Here is a 19,860-nt window from a genome sequence, read left to right on the forward strand (position 1 = left end):
AAGAGCAGCAACATAGACTTTCGAAGTAGAGAGAGATCTGCATGTCTCACTGAAAGCACTGTCTCCACAGAGCATGAAAGTGGAGCTATTTGGTTCTTTGAACACCAGCTCACAAACAGCTGCCACTTTGCCTCATATAAGGCCCAGGCTGAAGGAGATTTAACATTCAGAATCATATTTCTGATGACAAGAGAGCACAATGATAGATGACAATGTCTAAAGTGGCCCTGGAGAAACTCCAGTCATGGATGCTATTCCTGGCCCCCAGCTAGGAGAGAAGGTCCTTCTGTACACAGAGCTCCCATGGAATGCCCTGTAATAAAGACATGAACAGAGGAAATCATAGCTATTTCAGCCACCATGGCGCTTCCAAGACAACCCATTGTTCTTCTCTCTGAACTCAGTCTGGGAGAGCTGGAATGCAAGGCAGGGGGAAACACATACAGCAGCTCCCTCAGCCAGTTGCAGGCCAGGGCATCCTGTCCCAGTGGAATGGTTCACAAACAGTCGCAGTGTTTGAGCATGGTCCTAAAGCATGTCAAACATGTGAAAGGGTAAAACCTTTAGAAACAAGTTTAACCACCAAAGATTAGCTGAAATTTCAGAATTACCTGAAAGCCTCCATCTTTCTTCAGAACAATGAAGTAAATTGAGTAAAAGCCTTCTGGCTGAACATGAGGGTCCACAATTTTCATTGCTCCTGTGGTCAGGAGGGACCTGACTTTCTAGGAGAGCATCAAGACATGAATTCTGTTCCGAACTACAACAACCTTTGGGAAGGCACTGAGAGGAGGCCAGCAGCAGATCTGCAGCCTGTCGACATGATGTTTAAGACACATTGGTCCATGACTGTCCTACTCCAATAGGTCATGTGTTGGGCCGACAGCAGCTCCATCAGTGGCTGTAGACTGAGAGTGACAGCCATAAGTGTCTGCACCCTGGAAAGAGGGACAGTGTGCCATGAATTAAGAAACATAGGCCAGTGGCTCAGGGTGGTGTGGACAGGATTTTGCACTGAAGCTTGGCCATAGCCCGGCGTCCTGGTACTAAGTGTTACCAGGGGGTGAGTGGAAGTTCATGTGCGGTGAAAGCAGTGCAGCACTTGTGAGGTCTCCCACCTAACCAACTCAGAAAAGGAAGAGCTGTGTTCAAAATCTTCCTTAACCACAGGGCTGAAGACATGGCCAAAATTAAAATCAGAGAGGAAATCATTGCCCTACACACATTTGAAAGCTTGGATGGCACCAGCCAGAGTTGGTGGTGGTCATGCACCAAATCTGCTACTAGTCTGCCATGACCCTGAGCCAGATAGCCAACTGACTAAAGGGCAACATTCAAGAGTGTGTTGGTTGCTTCGTCTGTGCTAAGGCCTTACAGAGAAGGATGAAGGGCCAAAGCTGAGAAAAGTCATTGAAAAATTTCACGTTCGACCCCAGAATAGAAAGCACATTTGTGGATCAAACCTATAAAATCCAAATCTACGCACAGCTCTGATCTAGCCTCCAGCTCACACTGAGCACCAAGCTTGTTATTAGGTTCTTTGAAAAAGGTTCTTAGCTGAACTAAGTGCCTCACGGAGGTGGTCTAAGGTGGTCTGAAGGACATAGACTGTGGTCATTGTCAGGGTCCAGTATGGGGAGATGTGGGTGCAGCTGCCCTGGTAAAACATGCTGTCTGGCTGTTACAAACTGCCAGCACCATGTTAGCGGTAGCGTGCTAATTTGCTGTAGTATGAGAATTTCAAATTCTAACATGGGAACTGGGGCTTCTGGAGCCTAGAGCTTGCCTGAAGGCTCCACTAGCCCAGTGGCTAAGCTCTATCCCCAACACTAAGCTCGTTCAAGGTGAGGGGATAGCGGCAGTCCTCAGCTGACTCTGCCTAGGCCAAGATGTTCAAGGTGAGGTTGGATGAGGGGCTGATGACAACTGCCCGTAATGGACAAAGGAGCCAGGGCTTCTGGAGCCTGAGATACTTATCAGAAGACTCTACTAGCCCAGTGGGCTAACACTAAGATCACTCAAGGTGAGGGGAGAGCTGGAATTCTTAGTGGCCTGAGCTTACACCGAAGTGCTCAACATGAGGTTGGATGAGGGGTCAATGACAACAGCCTGTAGATGACAAAAAAGTTTTGAAGCTCTGGCACTATAAAATGGTGTCACCAGGTTGTACAGTCTGTCTGATGATGAGAAGAGAAAAGAGGAATTTGCAGTCACGGGATGATATAGCCTCAGTGACTTCATGTGCAGGGGCCACAGTGTGACTCACTTGGTATACATCCCCTTGGTCTAAAACCGTATACATAGGGAAATCAGTCAGGAGATAAGAAATAACTAAAATTCTCAAAAACAGAGCTGCAATTTTAAGGGAAGAAGTTCTGTTCAACAATCAGTTGCTCAGTAAAGCTGCTTTTAACGTTTAATCAAGAAACAAAACATGTTTTCTAAAAAATTGTAAATTTGTATTTCTCTATTAAATAATTCAATAATAATAAAAATACTAGCAATATAGTAAAGAAGTAACATTATAATTGCAGTCATTGTTTTTAATAAGTTTAATGTTTAGTATGTTTATTGCAAATAGAAATTTAATTAACATGCTGAAATTCCAAATACTACAGCACACTGTTGTAGCTTTTATTTGCCATTTTTCTTGATCCCTGGAATTCTATTTACAGTCAATTAGTAAATATATAATTATTGTTATCAGGAGTTTGATTTGCACTTTTAAAGAATAAATAACATTGTACTAGTAAATATTACATTTTCACTAGTAAAAATTAAGATTTTACTTAAAATCACATTTTTTTTTTACGTGTAAAGTTAGTTCTTTCGAAAAACACTTTGTAAATTGAAAAATACTACTATAAGTTAAAACTGCTTTCATAAAACTCAATTTGAACCTAGATGAATCTCAACATGTCAGATTTTTCTTCCTTTATTTTGAAACCAGGCTAAACCTACTTTCTATACATAGGATGGGGATTTGTCAAACATTGAATTATGCAGAAAGAAGAGACTGTTTTAAGTGCAATGCCAGTTAAGTCTGCAAATATGAAATCCATCTCAAGCAAGTCTTTTTTATCCACTGTGCTACAACAGCAGTTAGAAGATTTGCTATGATATTCAGTCCAAACAGCTCAAAATGTGTCTTTATATACATTGGTCAGATGCATGTGTGTGTGTGTGTGTGTGTGTGTGTGTGTGTGTGTGTGTGTGTGGCGAGTCTCGATTCAAGTCCCAAGTCAGTACAGGTGAGTCTCAAGTCTCAAGTCAATAGTCCTAATCTTTGAGGCCTTAGCAAGTCAGTAGCAGTGTATGGCTGTATATTAACTTTTCATCATTTTTTTTATCCTTCCAACAACATCCATGGTGCACTCTTAAAAAGGATTCGTCAAGGGCTAAAAATAGTTCTAAAAGCACTGAAAGAACGCTTTGCCTCATAAAAGGGTTCTTAAGAATGTGCTGTAGATGGTTCTATATAGAACCTTTTTGAAAAGGTTTCATGATACAAAGAACCCTTTAAAAATGCAGTGTTCTTTGAGTGTTCATGGTTCTTTTTAGAACTATTTTCTTTACCAAAGAAACCTTTGAGGAACCATCCTTTTTAAGAGTGCATGACAGACATACTGGTATACACAAAGAGCAGTGCACTACACATGAAAAGAATTTTAAAAGTACTATTCCTACTACCATGAAGAAAATGGTCAGTTTGCCTGGTGAGTTTCTCCAGTAAGAGTTTAAGTGTGGATGCTTCACTTGTTTCCAGCTTATGGAGGCGAACTTGAACTCTAAACACTTCGCTTGTCTTCCGAAATAAAATAGACAAATCTGACGATGCTGCTGTTTATTCAGTTTACGGTAGAAAACGAATCCATTCACATGAAAAATAACCTACTGTGTAGAAGTCTGCAGTCAGACTCTATCCACATTTCTTCTTCCTTCTCCAGTCTTACCGAGTCTTAACGTTGAGTCAAAGTCCAAGTCATTGGTGTTAAAGTCAAAGTCGAGTTGCAAGTCTTTCTCGATTTTCTTGAGACGATTCTAAATTCATTAAATTTGTGACTTGAGTCAGACTTCAGTCCAAGTCATATGACTTGAGTCCCCACCTCTGATATTCGAAGCTTCATATTGTTGTGAGCGATATTACCAGAAGGTTTAGTTTCCCCAAAATATGTATCTTTTTCTATTTTTAAATACTAGGAGTACGAAATGTATCGCTTTGATAATTTACCTATGTAGTCATTTGATTGTAGCAAGTTTAGTCAAAACTGTCGGTTATGAAATATAAAGAAATGTTCTGTTTGTTTCTTGATTAATCCAAACTGTTCTGGTATGTAAACAGTATTTCATTTAAATGGGAATAACAGATCAGATTATGATGACAAAATATGTACCACCGATCAGAGTTGGAAACAGTGAACAGCAGATACCCTTAGGTGAGAAGGACCTATCAGCACTCTGGCTCCACCCCCAAAGGACCTACAGCCAGACAAAACCTGAGCGTGAAAAGATCATATGAGCAGTTTTGAATTCCGAGAAGAAAACGTTAACTAGAATCACAAGTAATTGTTGACCTAGGTTAGAAGATAGAACATTTGTTACCGGATCTGAGAAATTTGTCTTTCATTCGTCTTTGTATTTTGTTTGTTAGTTTGTGTACACCTTAAGCTTTTAGGCCACACTTAGAGAAAGAAGGTGTCTGTTGACCAGCCATTGACTGATTACTTCACTTTCATCTCATCAAAATAGAGGGAGTTAGTTAGATTAGCTTAAGTAGCCTCAAAATCTGAGTACACCCAGAACCGTCACCTGCTGAGTCTGAGCAGCTCAACCAGCCTCACAGACTTCAGAGCCTCACCCAAAGCCATGCACCAGTCTGCACTAGGAAGACTGCATAGCTCTTTATCCCTGAGCAGCTGCCAGAAACACGCTGCCTAGTCACTGACTGAGGCCACTTTGAACGTCTGCCTGTCTGGCTGCCGCAGTGAAGCCACTTCAACCAACAGAACCAGACCCACAATGCGTGAGCTTCTCCAGATCCACCCCGGGTTGACATCTCCTGGAAGGATTGAAATCCACATCCTCAACTCCAAAGTAAGGCAGTGTTCACTTTTTATGCACTCAGGTTTTTGATGCTATTTAATATGTTTAACCACCTTTTATAGACATACATACCCATATGCATACATCCATACCTAGGCTAACTCACTGTAGGTAACTTTCACACCTCAGTTTCGAGTTGCCTTCCCAAGAAGTGCCTCAGGCCATAGTGTCTCATACCATTTTTGTTGTGGATTACATTATCTGAGTTGGATGTTTTTCTTTTATTGCCTAAACGCACATAATTTGAATGATTTTCCTTTTTAAAGTCCCTATTTGAAGTCCAAGCAATAATAACATCAATATATTGCTCTACACTGGAAAATTAAAAATGTTGGCATTGCTAAGAAAAAATTAAATGTTGTGGACCCAAACAGTTCTCATGAAATAATGCAGTCAATAAAAAAGTCAATGAAAGTTTTTTGGGTAAATTTTTAAGTAGGATAAATACATAAATAAATAAATAAATAAATTTAATTAATAAATTAAAAAATAAACAAAACAATTAAATAAATGAAATACTGTGGCGCTGCTCAGAGGAGGAATCATATTTCCCATGAGCCTTATTTTGCATGATGCTAAAGCACTCTAATGATAGCGCAACCAGTGGCAGAACGCCACCATACTAAGAAAAAAAAATATGCCCCTAACCCCCTATCATCCCTTCCCCACATCTACTCTGCCTAGGACGGCTTAACAATGGATCCCTTACATCTAAAGCCGTTGTTGTAAATGAAATTATTACTGATTAGGGGTGCGGGAAAAACTCGATTCTTAGATGCATCGCGATGTGGACGTGAACGATTCTGAATCGATTCACAAATGTCAAAAATCGATTTTCTGAAAATTTTATTTATAACGTAATTTTGATGGAACGCAAAAGGCGGAAATGGAAGTGCGGAAGTGCAGCGCCTGGACAGTCTGTGGCGGCACATAACAATAACACAATGGACGAGTGAGAAATCCGACCGGCTCCCTCTGCATTAAAGCCAGGTTAGGTCAGGAGTCACAACACAAATGTTAAGAAGAGACATTTTGCCTTTCAACAAAGTCAAACCACCTTGGGAGCCACAACATTTAATGTCCAGTATGTGTTAATGTCGTAGTATGGGCTAAAAATATAAACAAGAGCGCAGATTTACTTCGCTCTGCTTTAAGCTTTAGCTTTTTCCTCCCATCTCTGCCAGAAAACTTTTCTTCAAAACTAGAAGAGTTTCTTGTAAAATGTCTCAGCATCCGGCTGTTTTATGAGGCTGAAGTCGCTTCTCATTCGCCAGCTTCTCGTTCTAATTTTCCCGTTTCACCTTAAATTCTGCCTTAGGTGCCGAATGTAACTGCTGCACCATTTAAGGTGGAACGGGAAAATATGAAAGAGAAGCGAGTTCATTTTCGCAACTTTTTTTAACTCTCGTTGCAGATTTAACCAACCGCGCTGCTTGTAAATGCGAATAAGTCCTCCAAATGTTCATCTTAATCTCTGTTTTTGTTCGCTCCTTGCGAGGCCAGACCTCGGGGCTATGTGACCTGCTGTCTGCTGTCTGTTCTCGGTCGTTGAGAACCAGGGCTTTCGCGCTATGCTGCACACTGTGGAGCCGAGATTCAGCGTCCAGTCTCGAAAATACCCCCCCCCACACACACAACGAGACCAAAACTGAAGTTAGAAGATCACTAAAGAAAACGGGAAGGATGGCTGTAATGCGCTGCGTGGACACCCATTACCACTGGATCTTATTTCAGGGTAACAGCGCATTTTATCGCAGATGAGTGGCAGCAGTGTCTCTGAATGATTTATTAATAAAAGATATTTTAGATATTTAAAGCAAAGTATTATCGATGCATCGATAATCGTTTTATAATCGCATCGCAGCCCTCTGAATCGTAATCGAATCGAATCGTGAGGTGTCTAAAGATTCCCACCCCTATTACTGATTATGATTTTGAAGGCCTGTGTCTCACAGAAATGTGAATTAAAACTGAATAATACTTTGCTCTAAATGAAGCCACCTTCACAGGCTACGGTTATGTACACAGGCCGAGTGGAGGCATAGCAAGTATTTATACAAATGCTGTAGGCTTTAATCAAAAATCATGGCTGCAAATTCGCTCCTTTTGAAATTATTTTTCTTAGTAAGTGATTGAGCTACAAAAAAATAATTTTCACTAATCACAATCTACAGTTCACCAGGGCCCTATTCTGAGTTCTTAAGGAATTTGCTGACTCTCTGCCAAGTACAATAACGCTCTAGAATAAAGTAATAATTATCAGAGATTTTAATATTCACCTTGACTTGCTGAAGTAAAGCATTTGTATCTATGTTAGACTCTGAGACTGTTGGTTTCACTCAAAAATATAATGGGGCCCACTCATCACTGCAAACACAATCTATTTCTTTTTTTTTTTAGCTCATTTAGCCATTCTCCCCCAGTGGGGAGCAGTCTCAGATCATTATCTAATCTCATAAGTAATCCGATTTAGTCTTAATATGTAGTCATCCCTATCCAATTGTGTGAAGCGTGCTGCAACATCCTCCACAGCTAGTTGCTTTACTGAAAACCTCTCAGATCTATCAACTTCTATTAGCTGTCCATCTGAACCTACTGAATTAAATATTATGACTGAGTGCCTAGAGCACACTTTTTGTTCTAGCTTAGATAATGTGGCTCCACAAATTCTCCAAGGTAGAACAAGTACAAAAATAGGGCAGATAAAGCTTGCCCCATGGTACAATGATCACACTTGAGCTCTACAACAGACTGTCAGACAAGAGTGTAAATGGCTCCTGACTAAACTTAAAATATTCTAATCCACCTGGAAGACCTCATTTCATCCCCTTCATGTGCAATGTGTCCTGGAATGACAAAAAATTAATTTGAATCTGAGTCTAAATCTGAATCTGGAAGGATAGCCTAATAGACTACAGAAGGGCACACTCAACCTATCTCTCCTTTCTGAAATTAATAAGAATAATAAAGTTTTTAGCACAATTTTTAAATTAATGAAGAACTAAATAGGTACTGAACTCTAAATGCCATTGGCCCACAGCAGCAATGATTTCCTGAACTTTTTCAGTAATAAAACTGAAACCATTAGGCAAAAATTCAAAACACACAGTTAACCGCCACAAACCTGCTGCCCTACCAAGCCAGTCCAGACCTTGAGTACAGTGTGACTACTGCAAAGAGGCTGAAATCCTTCATCATACTTCAACAAACAGAGCTGGTCAAAATTATTTCCTCCACAAAACCTTATACTTGCATACTAGATCCAATTCCTCCATGTTTATTTATTATATTTATTATTTAGTATATTAAGTGTCTTAATACCTCAGAAAGGCCACCACTGTCTAAAATTTGCTGATACCAGTATCATGGTTCAGTTATAATGGATCTGCAGATGCATCCTCTAGTTGAACTGTATAAAGAGTCCTAAAACGCTCACTTCCTTTGTTATCACTTCTGCAGCCTGCCTTTTGCATTCTGTTGAATTGTGAACCTTTTTTTCTGCAAAGAAAATAAAACCTACAAAGACAATCTGAGTGTTGAAGTCTTTGTTTCAGACTCATACCAAAATAGAATAATTTTCCACAACAACACAGGCATGACATTTAACATACTAAACAAACCAGACAAGCAAACAGACTGTTAAGTATTTAGCTAAGGAAAATGTAAAGAAAAATACAATAAATACAATAAAGAATAATAAAGTTTTGACATGTGAACAGGTCAAAGAAGTGAACAGTGGTTCAGGCAAAAATCATGGGTCTCAGTCTGTTTCTAAGGCTGTTTTCACAACTAGTTAATTTGCTAAAGTTTTGGGTTTTGGTAACATTGTATTTTTTGGATGGGTTGGTTTCACATTGCAGTGGTTAATGTGTACCAAATTGTACATTTAAGATCCAGTGAAAGATCCAAATCTATCCCTCAAATATATTCATGATTAAATGTATAATCCTACCTATTACACTACATGAAAATAGGCCTGATTCAGTCTGCTGTTGGTGGGGATGCAATTTTTACAATGGTCTGATTCAAATGGTAGAATTCAACACCAGAGTATGCTTTCCTCAGTGCACTGTTTTAACATTTTGCTTTTTCACAAATGCTCATATTGTTCTTGCAGCGCAAGCTGCTGATAATAATGGCTGACAAGCAATAAAATAATAGCAAAAGATGCTTTGATTTTGACACATGCAGCATATTTTTGGCCAAGTATCTGCAACCTGACTGGTTAAATTCAAGTTGGTTAACCAATCAAAAAGAATCAGATATTAAGTAAAGTTTATTATTATTGCTTTGATGATGATACACATGGACAATAAGCAACTTTTTTCAATGGTGGAAAATGTAAGAGTAACAGAGCACTTGTATCCCTGCAAAAGTTCTGACCAAGTAGAAACAAAGCTACCTGACGTTCTTCAGAGATTTTAACTAGCAGTTTTTCACCGTGATACAGTCCTGTTGTTTTATCTTTATTTTCAGTATTGTATATTATTTGTAAAATAATATTGTTTATTCATATTGCTCTTGTTGTGTTATTGTTTTGCTAGTCAGTGTTGACCTAAAAAGGTTTCTTCCTCTTGCTGTTAGGGAGTTTTTCCTTTTCCATTGTCACCCTTTGTTTACTCACTGGGGTTTGGACCTGGATTTTCTGTAAAGCTGTTTTGTGACAACATTGTAAAAAGCAATATATAAATAAAATTGGAGTTTACTCTGAGCAACAACACACAACTTTCTTGACACATGAAAAGTTTTACTTATGTTCTGTGACTCAAAATCAGGGACCTTTGCCAAGAGGACAGATATGTAAAGGCAAAGATGAAGAGATACTTAGATGCTTATTGACACGCCTCACATCATGGTCTGTTTCTGGGTGACACAGGATTCTGTCATCACGCTATCACACCAAACTATACACTATGTCAATAGTTAGAACCACCATAATCACAGCTGTAAAAGATGAACAGGCCATCACAAGGAATGAAGGAATTATTCAAAAAGCTTAAAACCAAGACAAAGAACTCCTCACATGCGTTGGAAGAGCCTGACAATGATGCAGTTCACTGACCTACCCCGTCATCATTATGCCTTCATGCAGGTACTTCCTTAGACACGTCCCCTCAAAAACGTCCCCTTGCCTACCTCAAGCATATCCCATTCCACTCTTCTGGAGTGCTTTGAACCAAATTTTGGAATGTGTCAGTGGGAATTTGTGCCAATCCAGTCAAAAGATTGTTTGTGAAGTCAGGTACTGATGTTGGATGAGAGGGCCTGGCTTACAATCATTCCAAAACATCCCAAAGGTGCAGGCCACAGTTCCTCCACATCAAACTCATTAAGCCATGTTTTTAGGAACCTTGTTTTGTGCACAGGGACATGTGATGCTGGAACAGGACAGAGCCTTACCCAAACTGTTGTCACACAGCTTGAAGCATATAATTGTTTAAAATATCTTTGTATGCTATAGCATTAACATTACCCTTCATTATAACTGCACCCTACACCATTATTCCTCCTCCACAAAACTTTATTGTTGGTACTATACGTTCTGGAAGGTAGCATTCTCCTGGCATCCATTAAATCCAGATATGTCCATCAGACAGCCAGATAGTGAAACCTGATTTATCACTCCAGAGAACATGATTCCACTGCCCCAATTTCCTTCTTCTTAAATATATTGCTTTTAAGTTAAGAAACACACTATCCTTACAAGATACGGAAAAATCTGTCATGGGGTCTGTTCTCTTTGAAGGGAAAGTTGTGCAAACAGGAGAGGGTTGTGAAAAAAAACAGTGAAGATACTAGGAATGGGCTGATTACATATTCAATTTGATTTACTTAAGTTTTATGCAATTTTGCATTCATTATACTATGAATTATTCTCACTCTCTTAAAATTACGTACAGTTTAAAAGCTTCCAAAGCAAAAAGGTAACTCTACTATACCTTGTCAATCATGCACCTGGCCTCATCTTCTTCTGTATTACTATTTCCCAGTTTAATGGTGTAGGTTCCCCTCTCACTTTGGTCATCTGCCTGACCCCTTTGAGGGCCTTCGTGTTGTTTGCCATGCTGTCTGTTGGTCACGCATGGGGACGAATGTTTCCTTGTCCGTTCCACCTCATTCTCCACTGGAAGCATCTTTTTTGAAAAAGGTGACTGTTTGCTCTGGAAGAGGTCTCCTCTGCTGCAGAATGTCGATTGGCCTCTGTCCTGTAGGGATGCTGTTTGGCTGCTGAGCTGCTCACTTAAGGCATTCTCTGAGTCACTCTGAGTACCATCCTCATGTTTACTGCCTGAGGGTAAACAGTAGAAAGCATGAGATAGACATGAATAACAGGAACAACAATCATTTGAAATGTGATCTATCTCACTGTGCAGAAACAAATAATTCATTTCTTAATCTGAGTGTACGTTTCTCAGGGTAAGATCACATGAAAAACACTGTTCACTCTTTTTCTCTCTCTTTGTACACCCCATGAAGTGTACCTCTGAGACTTCTTATCTGGACAGGCACATCACTCTTCACGCTATCTCCATCATCGTCAGGTAAAGATTCTGTCAGTGCCAGTGGTAAATCATTCTGTGCAAGCCAATCCGCCACCTTCACCTCCGCTGCAACCATGGCAGCCTGCAGGGCAGTTAGCTCTTCCCCCGCTCCTCGCTTTGGCTGTGAACGATGCCCTTGTCCCCCCTTGGTGCTTCGCTCTTTGCCTTTGCTTGAAGCCACTGTGTTAAACTCAATGGTGAATGAGGCATGGCCATGGGTGCTGCCTTCAGGTACATGGTCAGTGGATATTGCTGCGGCTCCTTCTTCAGTTAAAGGGAAATTCTCACTAGTGCTCTCCAGTGAAATGGCTTCTTTACAGGGGATCTCAAAGTAACTGGGTTCTTGGGCTGCAGACGTCTGTGCCATGGTTGCAGGAACCTCCTGCGGCTTTACTATGATGTTACTGCCTGTGAGCTCACAGAGAGTACTTAATTAATTAATATGATGCACATAAGGTGCCATTAAGGAATTGCACTTATAGTATGTTAGGTCACCTGGTTCACACTTGAACTGTCTGGGGTCAGAGGCTTTTGTGTCATGCTTTTCCAAGTTTTCATCATCTGCATCCCCCCACCATGAAGGCTGTCCATACAGAGGAGTTCCTCTGGGTACCACAGCAACGTCTCCTGCTAAAGAAAACCCATTAGTTACATAAACTCTCTGTAAGCAGACAAGATTAAGTAAAGTGGACATCCAGAATGTTACAGACACATATTTGAAGAGATTGGACATTCTGCATATATCATGCTCCTCACCTGTTACCTTCTCTTCTCGTTTGAGTGATGGTTCCGGAGGTTTTCCTACTGCCTCTTTACCACCCTCAGCCCCTGCACTCTCAGAGTTTCTGTAACTGTCCACTGTTGAAGATGGCCTTTTAGCTATCTGAAGCTGACTAGAAAACTTTTCATGCTGAAACAACATTGAAAAATCATAATAATAATAAATGCATTTACTGTAAAATATCTGACTGTGAAAAAATGAAAAAGTACTTTAGTTTAAAGCAGTACTTCTTAATCCTGCTCCTGGTGACCCATGTGATCCACTGCTTTGCACAGTTTTAACTATTCCTTGTCCCAACATAGCTGTTCAATTTCCTGAACTGTTTAACAAGGCCTTTAAGAATTCATTCAGGTGCTTAGGGGTGGGGACTGGTTGAAAATAAGGCAATTGGTTCACTGAAACAGGATTAAGAAACACTGGTTTTGTAAGCCATATTTAACTATACCCTCAGTGCTTCTTCTGGTACATGCAGTTCTCCACGCACAACTGTGAACAGGTTAGTATGTGAGTATTATTAAGGACAAAACAAAGTGAGTATCTCATAAACTTACACTATCCTCTAGAATAACTGACACTTTGTCTGACAACTGGTCTCCTAATTTATACAGGAATTTTGTCAGCTTTTGTCCAGTAACCCATTTGAGCACAGCATGTAACGTGCTAAAACCACACAGACACACACACATTTTAAAACCAAACAACATATTTAGACTGATATAGGACATGAACTCAGGGGAGCCAGCAGTAATTTTGGGCCCCCTGAAATTTGACGCATGGGCCCCTTGCTTCAGCTCATTCACCTTAGCAAAACCTGTCACAAATTAAAAAGGTGCCAAATTTCCATAATAATTTTATTTGGTTATAGCTTCATAATTCCAAATCTTACTTTCACCAAACTGTCATCTCTAGCATGCAACAAACCAAACACTAGAGTCAACTGTTTTAGACCAGTATAGGACAAACACATATGTCACAACTAAACTCTCCACAAACATACTTGTATATCCAGCTATAGATCATGAACTTCAGTAGTGGAACAATGGTGATATTTGACTCTAGCCAAGGATTCTGACCTTGAGATGTTTTGCATAACAGAATAGTCTTAGATCTCTACTTTGTATTCTATGACCATGGCAAAGACACATTGGTGTTTTGGCAAAAGGGTGTTGTGGAAAGTACATTTTCAGATAAAAACATATGTTTTTGATGCTTTTACAAAAAACATTCTGTACTCAGCACTACAGGCATAGAACATTTCTATATGTTCATGTTAATATTATTTCGTTCATGCTAATTAAGAATTCCATGCTGGGAGAAACTGTGAAGTACACAGCGCTGAAAACAAAACATGTTTAGTAAGTCAGAGAACATATGTTGTAGGATAAGTCACATGAATAGGTAGGTTCTGCCATTATACATTTTGCAGCTTAAAGGATATCATAGCCGAATCTCAGCTTGTCGTCTATTTTTAGAGTGATATACTGCTGCTCTTGTATCCTCACATCATTTACAAATGTCTGTAGAGGGAAAACAGAACAGTCATATCATGAAATATCACAACATAGTGTGTAATTACCATTTCATTTTTCATTTTGTACATGGTCTCTCTTACCCCATTAAGACTGCCCAGATCTTTTACTTTATGTTCATCTGTAGCAGGTTCATAGTTGATGACAGCATGCTGCTTGTCCACGCTACGTGACTGCAAAGACAAAATGAAACAAACGCTTTAAATTCTACAGCTGAAGATTTCTGGTGACAGATGGAAATGTATGCTGAACTCCAACCATAGGATCTTTAAATGCAATTTCTCTCCAAAAGCTACACTAACCTCCGATACCAGTCATGAACATTATTAGATAGATTACTTTATTAATCCTAGAGAGAAATACTTCAAATATTAATATGTGTTTTGTAATATTTTTAATTATAAAAAAGAAGACAGTTCCTGGGGTCTCAGAGGACTGATATAAGAAGGTGTCCCAGCATTCAATTACAGGTAAATGAGGTTTACCTGAAGCATGAGCTCACAGTCATCCCGTCCCACAAAGATCATCTCCCGGGGAAGGCGGTGCCTTGTGCCCCCGCTACTCACCAGGAACCAGGAAGTCAAACTCATTTTGGATTTTCCTGTCCTCCTCTGTCACTTCTAATTTCTAGGACATACTAACAGAAAACATGAAAAATTAAGATATGTGCTCAAGTTCTGAATTTGAAATAAACAAAATACATTTAAAATAAAGACCACTGGTAATCATTACACATAGATTTATTAGCCTCATTTTAAGTATACAGTTTATGCAATGTATTTTTTAGGATTCAAGCTAACCTACTGGCCATGAGTGTAAATAGTGCATCAGAATTCCTACTCATTTCAGCCTGTCTATTTTAGTAACACAAATGTAGCAATACAAAAAACTGAATATGCAGAGTGTGAGCAAATTTAGAAAACATTGTGCAAATATATTGTGTAACAAACAAGACAGCGTTTGTCTGAATGTGCAAATATGAATAGGATAGGAGTTTGAGTCCCTATCAAATGAATTTAACAACAACAGACGGTGTAGTCAAAATTTAAGGCATTTTGTTGTGTCTCTCAATGCTACAATTCCAAACAAAAACCACCATACATGGGACTTTATCACTTCTCCACTGTGTACATTATGGTCAGGGTAAATTCAGGCAATTTAGTAGTTTAAGTAGTTTAAGAGTAAAAAGGTGAAAGGTGAATTGCAGCCTAACTTTGAGTATATATGAAATGAAATATTACGTAAATACAAATATTGCTGAGCTGAACAACTGCCCTCCCTGCGCAGTCTGATGCTGCTGCCTTATCTGCCTTGATCAGGTGTCCACTGCTTGCCTGCTTTCTGGACCAGTTTGACCACCATGAAGCTTCGTGCTGTACAACGCTGTGCAAATCTCATTTGTGTACCATTGACCATCCTGATGATACTGCTGTATGCACAGACTCAAACTATTTAATCACAGCCATTGCCAATGGTAAAATCTTATTCTCTGTTCACATTGCTATTGTTCATTGCTATTGTTCACATGTTATTGTTTTGCTATTCGGTGTCAACCAGAGAGGATGGGTTCCCCCTTTTGAGTCTTGATTCCTCTTAAGGTTTCTTCCACTTGCTCTTAGAGAGTTTTTCTTGCCACTGTCACCACTGGCTGGCTCATAGGGGCTCAGACCCGGATTTTTCTGTAAAGCTACTATTATTCAAATACATTATTATTTTTTTATGTTTATTTATTTTTATATCTTCTTGTTTGTGTTTTGCTGGCAGCTTGTTAAAGAATATGTGCAGTGTTAGGTACTGTGATCCATACTGTGTGTCAGACTCCAGAGGTTGCTGTTGCACCACAGTGTTAAGTAAAAGACATAGAAGAAAAAGATGTGACTGTGTTACCATGTAGTTTCTATGTCCCTGCAGCCAGTTGTGTTGGAATAATAAATCTGAATTCTTCATCCTTCCTGTCTATTTATTCACTGTACACAAGGACACAACAAAACTGGTGACAAGGAAACTGCATACAAAATACTGACCTGAATCAAGATGTGTGCCTCAAATGCCCCTTTTCCAACCCTGTTTCTTCTGTGTCCCGGTGAGCCTGCTATACCATTTACCACATTAATCTATTTGTTAATGCAATGTGTAATGACTGGCCCGAGGCACAAAAAAGAGCTCTTCTACTTCTTTGCCTGGAAACAGACTTTTTATACACTACCAAGGTGAACTCTACAGGTGAATCTCTTGAAACTGCCATTACAGCTCTGCATAACCATTTAACCTCTAAAGTTAATGTAGTAATAGAGAGGCATGCCTTTAGAAAACATGTTCAAACACAAAGCAAATCAGTGCTGCACTGTATAGCCACCTTAAGAGATCTGGCTTTAACATGTTAGTTTGAGGACAAAACATGAAGCTAGCAATCGTATAAGGGAGAGGTTGCTGCTAGAAATTGACTTAATGCTGTCTAAATCCATTACAATTGCAACCCAGATCAAGTCCCCTAGTAAACAAGCAAAGTCGGGGATCGGTCACTGCATGTGCAAGCTGTGCAGACAGTGAATGGGCAACACTGATGTCATGTCTGTCACCCTTCCCTGGGATTTCTGTGACTGGGAACGACCAGACTTGGCAAGTGTCAGAAAATAAGACTTTTCGCCTGAGTTTGTCACCCCATACACACACATTCTGTTCTGGGAAGATGCCTGAGTACACCATTCTTTACCTGAACGACCAAATATCATGGAATAAAATTCTCTGTCCTGTCACCATTCAAACACCTACTGCTGCTATGAAAATGGAATTATTGGTAGATGTCAGTTCATCCATCTGTCCTCCCTAAGTCTACTTACTTTGCTAACTTTAATGTCATACCTCTACAGCCACCCACGGTCCAACTGGTGACCTACTCACGTGAGCCAGTTCTTGTTTCCTGCCACTGTCTCCACTGGTGATGTCTTCTGCTTTGCTAGCATCTTCATTGTTGAATCTGGTTTTGCACTCCTTCGCATGGATCTAAGAAAGGGCTTACATCATTGGAAAGGGCTTACATCACTGCCTTACCCCTGTCTGTGCGAAATGCAATCTCTGCTGAGCTGAAGTGCTTACTTAGAGATGGCATAATTGAAGAAATTAATCACTTTACTTACCATTAAAATGGTGAATCGTGCTGTTATGCCTGTTGTAGTGCCTGGGAGGCATGCTTGCTTTGCTTTGCAATTATAATGTTATCTACCTCAATTTCACTGGTAACTGTTTGTCCGAGCCTGAAAACATGACCCAGCTGTCTACTACTCTGACTGCTGTGAGCTTGCTGCTGCTGACTGTGGCTGGACTTCTTCTCCCTCAAATATTCAGCCATCTTTGTGGTCGTTCTACAGGGTGAAACATGAACTCTCAGCTAAAGATGAGTATGTGTTCAGACAAGCGTGCCTCATTATTCCAGTTTCACTGTTCCATGCCTTAATAGCACTGGCCCACGAAGCTCACCAGGGCATTGTGCACACCAAGCAACAGTTACATGACCTATGCTGATGGCCTTGGATGGACGCAATGGTAAAAGATGATTAAACAAATTACTTGCTGTCTGCCTTCAGTCAGTGTCAGTCATCTGATAAAAGTGTTAAACTTTCACCTGGTCTCCTTCAACCTGTGCCGTTTCCAGCCAAGCCTAGGGTAAATGCTGGCTATGGATGTGGTGGGTCCATTTGAGGTCATTGAGATCTACTAATGAGCACTCATTAGTGGACTATCATAGTGAATGGCTCAAGGTTGTGCTTGTGCCTTCAGTAAGCATGCACTTGGTGATTAGCTTCCTTACAGCAGTCTTCAGCCGACATGGAAATCCAGAGTGCATTTTCATTGATAACGGGTAACAGTTTACCGCTTTGTCCTTGGCTTTCCTGAAACCACGAGAAATCAAGCACATATGCACACCAGTTTACCAGCCACCTACCAATGGGGAAATTGAATGCTTTCATTCTGTCCTCAAAAGCTGCACCCGCTCTGTCATTCTGCATTTAAAACACATTTCCATGACTGATCTCCACCAGGTCTTCCAACAACCCGTAATTCAATTAGTGGAGCCTCTCCATTCCATTTACTCCACAGCAGGAAAAGTGCACTCTAATCGACATCCTGACTTACATCGTCGTGGACGGCAAGAAACGGCATGCATCACACCTGGTACTCTCTAACAGTACAATCCTGGGAAAACACACACGGCTTAGTCACTTGCATAGCTGCTGCAAGGGGCGGAAAACAAACCTGTGACACCTCACACTTCACCCTGGCCTGAACGGGCCAGACACCCTTTCTTTCTGCTAAAAGATTATGTAAAATGATAGGGTATTGTTAGCAGACAGAACACATATAAATAAGTATAGTTGTTAAGAAGTTGGTATGGAGGTATGGAAGATGCTCTGAACTCTCATCTTTAGTGCCTTATTTGTTAGAACTCAATGCAATGTGTCCGCTTTAAGGCAATTACTTGTGAATGAGTTTTCAGTTAACCTAAAAAATCATTAAGTTATTGATTGATAACTAGTATTTTATTATTGGTTATTAAATTGGTTCAGTAATACTCTCTGAGCAGTATGTTGCTATTGAATTATTTCAGTAAACTGTTGTTTGGTAATTGGTTCCATTACTGAACTGCGCTGTTACAACATAGGTCAAATATTCTAATTATCAATAGTCTGTCTAGGATCAAGTGTTATTCCCTCTGAGCCATCTTTGCTACCCCTCTGCTCTGTTTTGACCTTGCAAGTTTTTAAATATAAACATACTGTTAGCTCTACAAAAGATCCTCTCAGTTTTAAAAACAGACTAACATCGTCATATTAACAAAAACATGGCTAAGACATTCTTTAGAAGTACTAGCATGAAAAAGAGGCTCACAGGTGGTGGTTAGAAGAAATGTAAATGTTTTGAGGAACAAGCTTTGTTTTCTGCTACTGACCCAAATTCAATGATCCATATTTCTGACCCAAATTTCATATTCCTTAACTCCATATTTAACATTTCAGACATCAGCATGTCTCTATACCATTTTAGAAAACCAAACCTGAGTCCCTGGCTCAGTCCTGAGATTTCTACCCTACAAAACTTGGACTCTTGCCAGACAAAAAGGGGATTGAGACAGCTGGCATACACTTAGGCAGTTAAGGAATAAATGTACCTCAGCTATTAGCAAAGCAAAATAGTTTATTGTTTCTTAATTACTCACTCTTCTTCAAACCCTCACAATTTTTGGAAGGCAGTAAATTCTCTTAAAAACAAATGATTTCCCATTCCAACTCATGTTATACTTGATGACCATTCAATTTCTGAACAAAATGAGCTCTGACAAACTTTCAGTGCAGATTTCTCTGCTGCTGGACACCTTTTCGTAATGACATTAATAATATATTTAATTTTAATGCATCTGTTTTAATCCCTGCTGTAAGCCAAGGTCTCTGCACACTCAACCCCTTTATTCCACATGTAGTAGCTAGAGCCCTTACCACTATTAACCCTTAAAATCTACTCTACCCCTGGTGACATTTTTGTTATTTCAGAACGTTTAGTAGATTTTTAATCTTTCTATTTTAACTTGCAGAATCCCCAGTCTCTGGAAAACAGCTCACGTCATTCCACTACACAAAGGAGGTGATAAATTAGCTATCAATAATTATAGACCTATCTAAATTGTCATGCTTAGTCATAATCTTAGCCAAAAGCCTCAGTGAATGATCAACTCAAGTCATTCCTTTATGCAAACTCTGTCCTGTGCCACTATCAATCTAGTTTTCGAGAGAAACACAGCACCATGTCTGCTGTCACACCTTTTTAAAATGACTTTTTACAGCCGTAGACAGAAAGAAGCATTGAGCTGTTCTTTTTATTGATCTGTTCAAAGCTTTAGACATATTGATCA

The 19,860-nt window shown here is 39.7% G+C and overlaps 1 protein-coding gene across 1 annotated transcript in view; it reads right to left on the reverse strand.

Annotated features, from left to right (window-relative positions):
- cep170ab (centrosomal protein 170Ab) overlaps positions 1-19,860 on the reverse strand; it is a 74,999-nt gene that overhangs the window by 43,704 nt on the left and 11,435 nt on the right. Inside the window, exons 5-12 of the mRNA XM_036570451.1 lie at positions 14,441-14,592; positions 14,039-14,128; positions 13,865-13,943; positions 12,872-12,930; positions 12,402-12,555; positions 12,141-12,272; positions 11,586-12,053; positions 11,043-11,392 (exon numbers count right to left, since the gene is read on the reverse strand). Coding sequence (XP_036426344.1) covers positions 11,043-11,392; positions 11,586-12,053; positions 12,141-12,272; positions 12,402-12,555; positions 12,872-12,930; positions 13,865-13,943; positions 14,039-14,128; positions 14,441-14,545 — 1,437 coding nt within the window. The 5' untranslated portion in view covers positions 14,546-14,592. The remainder of the gene's footprint in view (positions 1-11,042; positions 11,393-11,585; positions 12,054-12,140; positions 12,273-12,401; positions 12,556-12,871; positions 12,931-13,864; positions 13,944-14,038; positions 14,129-14,440; positions 14,593-19,860) is intronic.

The sequence above is a fragment of the Colossoma macropomum genome, unplaced genomic scaffold, assembly GCF_904425465.1.
Source record: "Colossoma macropomum unplaced genomic scaffold, Colossoma_macropomum, whole genome shotgun sequence".
NCBI classification, from domain to species: domain Eukaryota; kingdom Metazoa; phylum Chordata; class Actinopteri; order Characiformes; family Serrasalmidae; genus Colossoma; species Colossoma macropomum.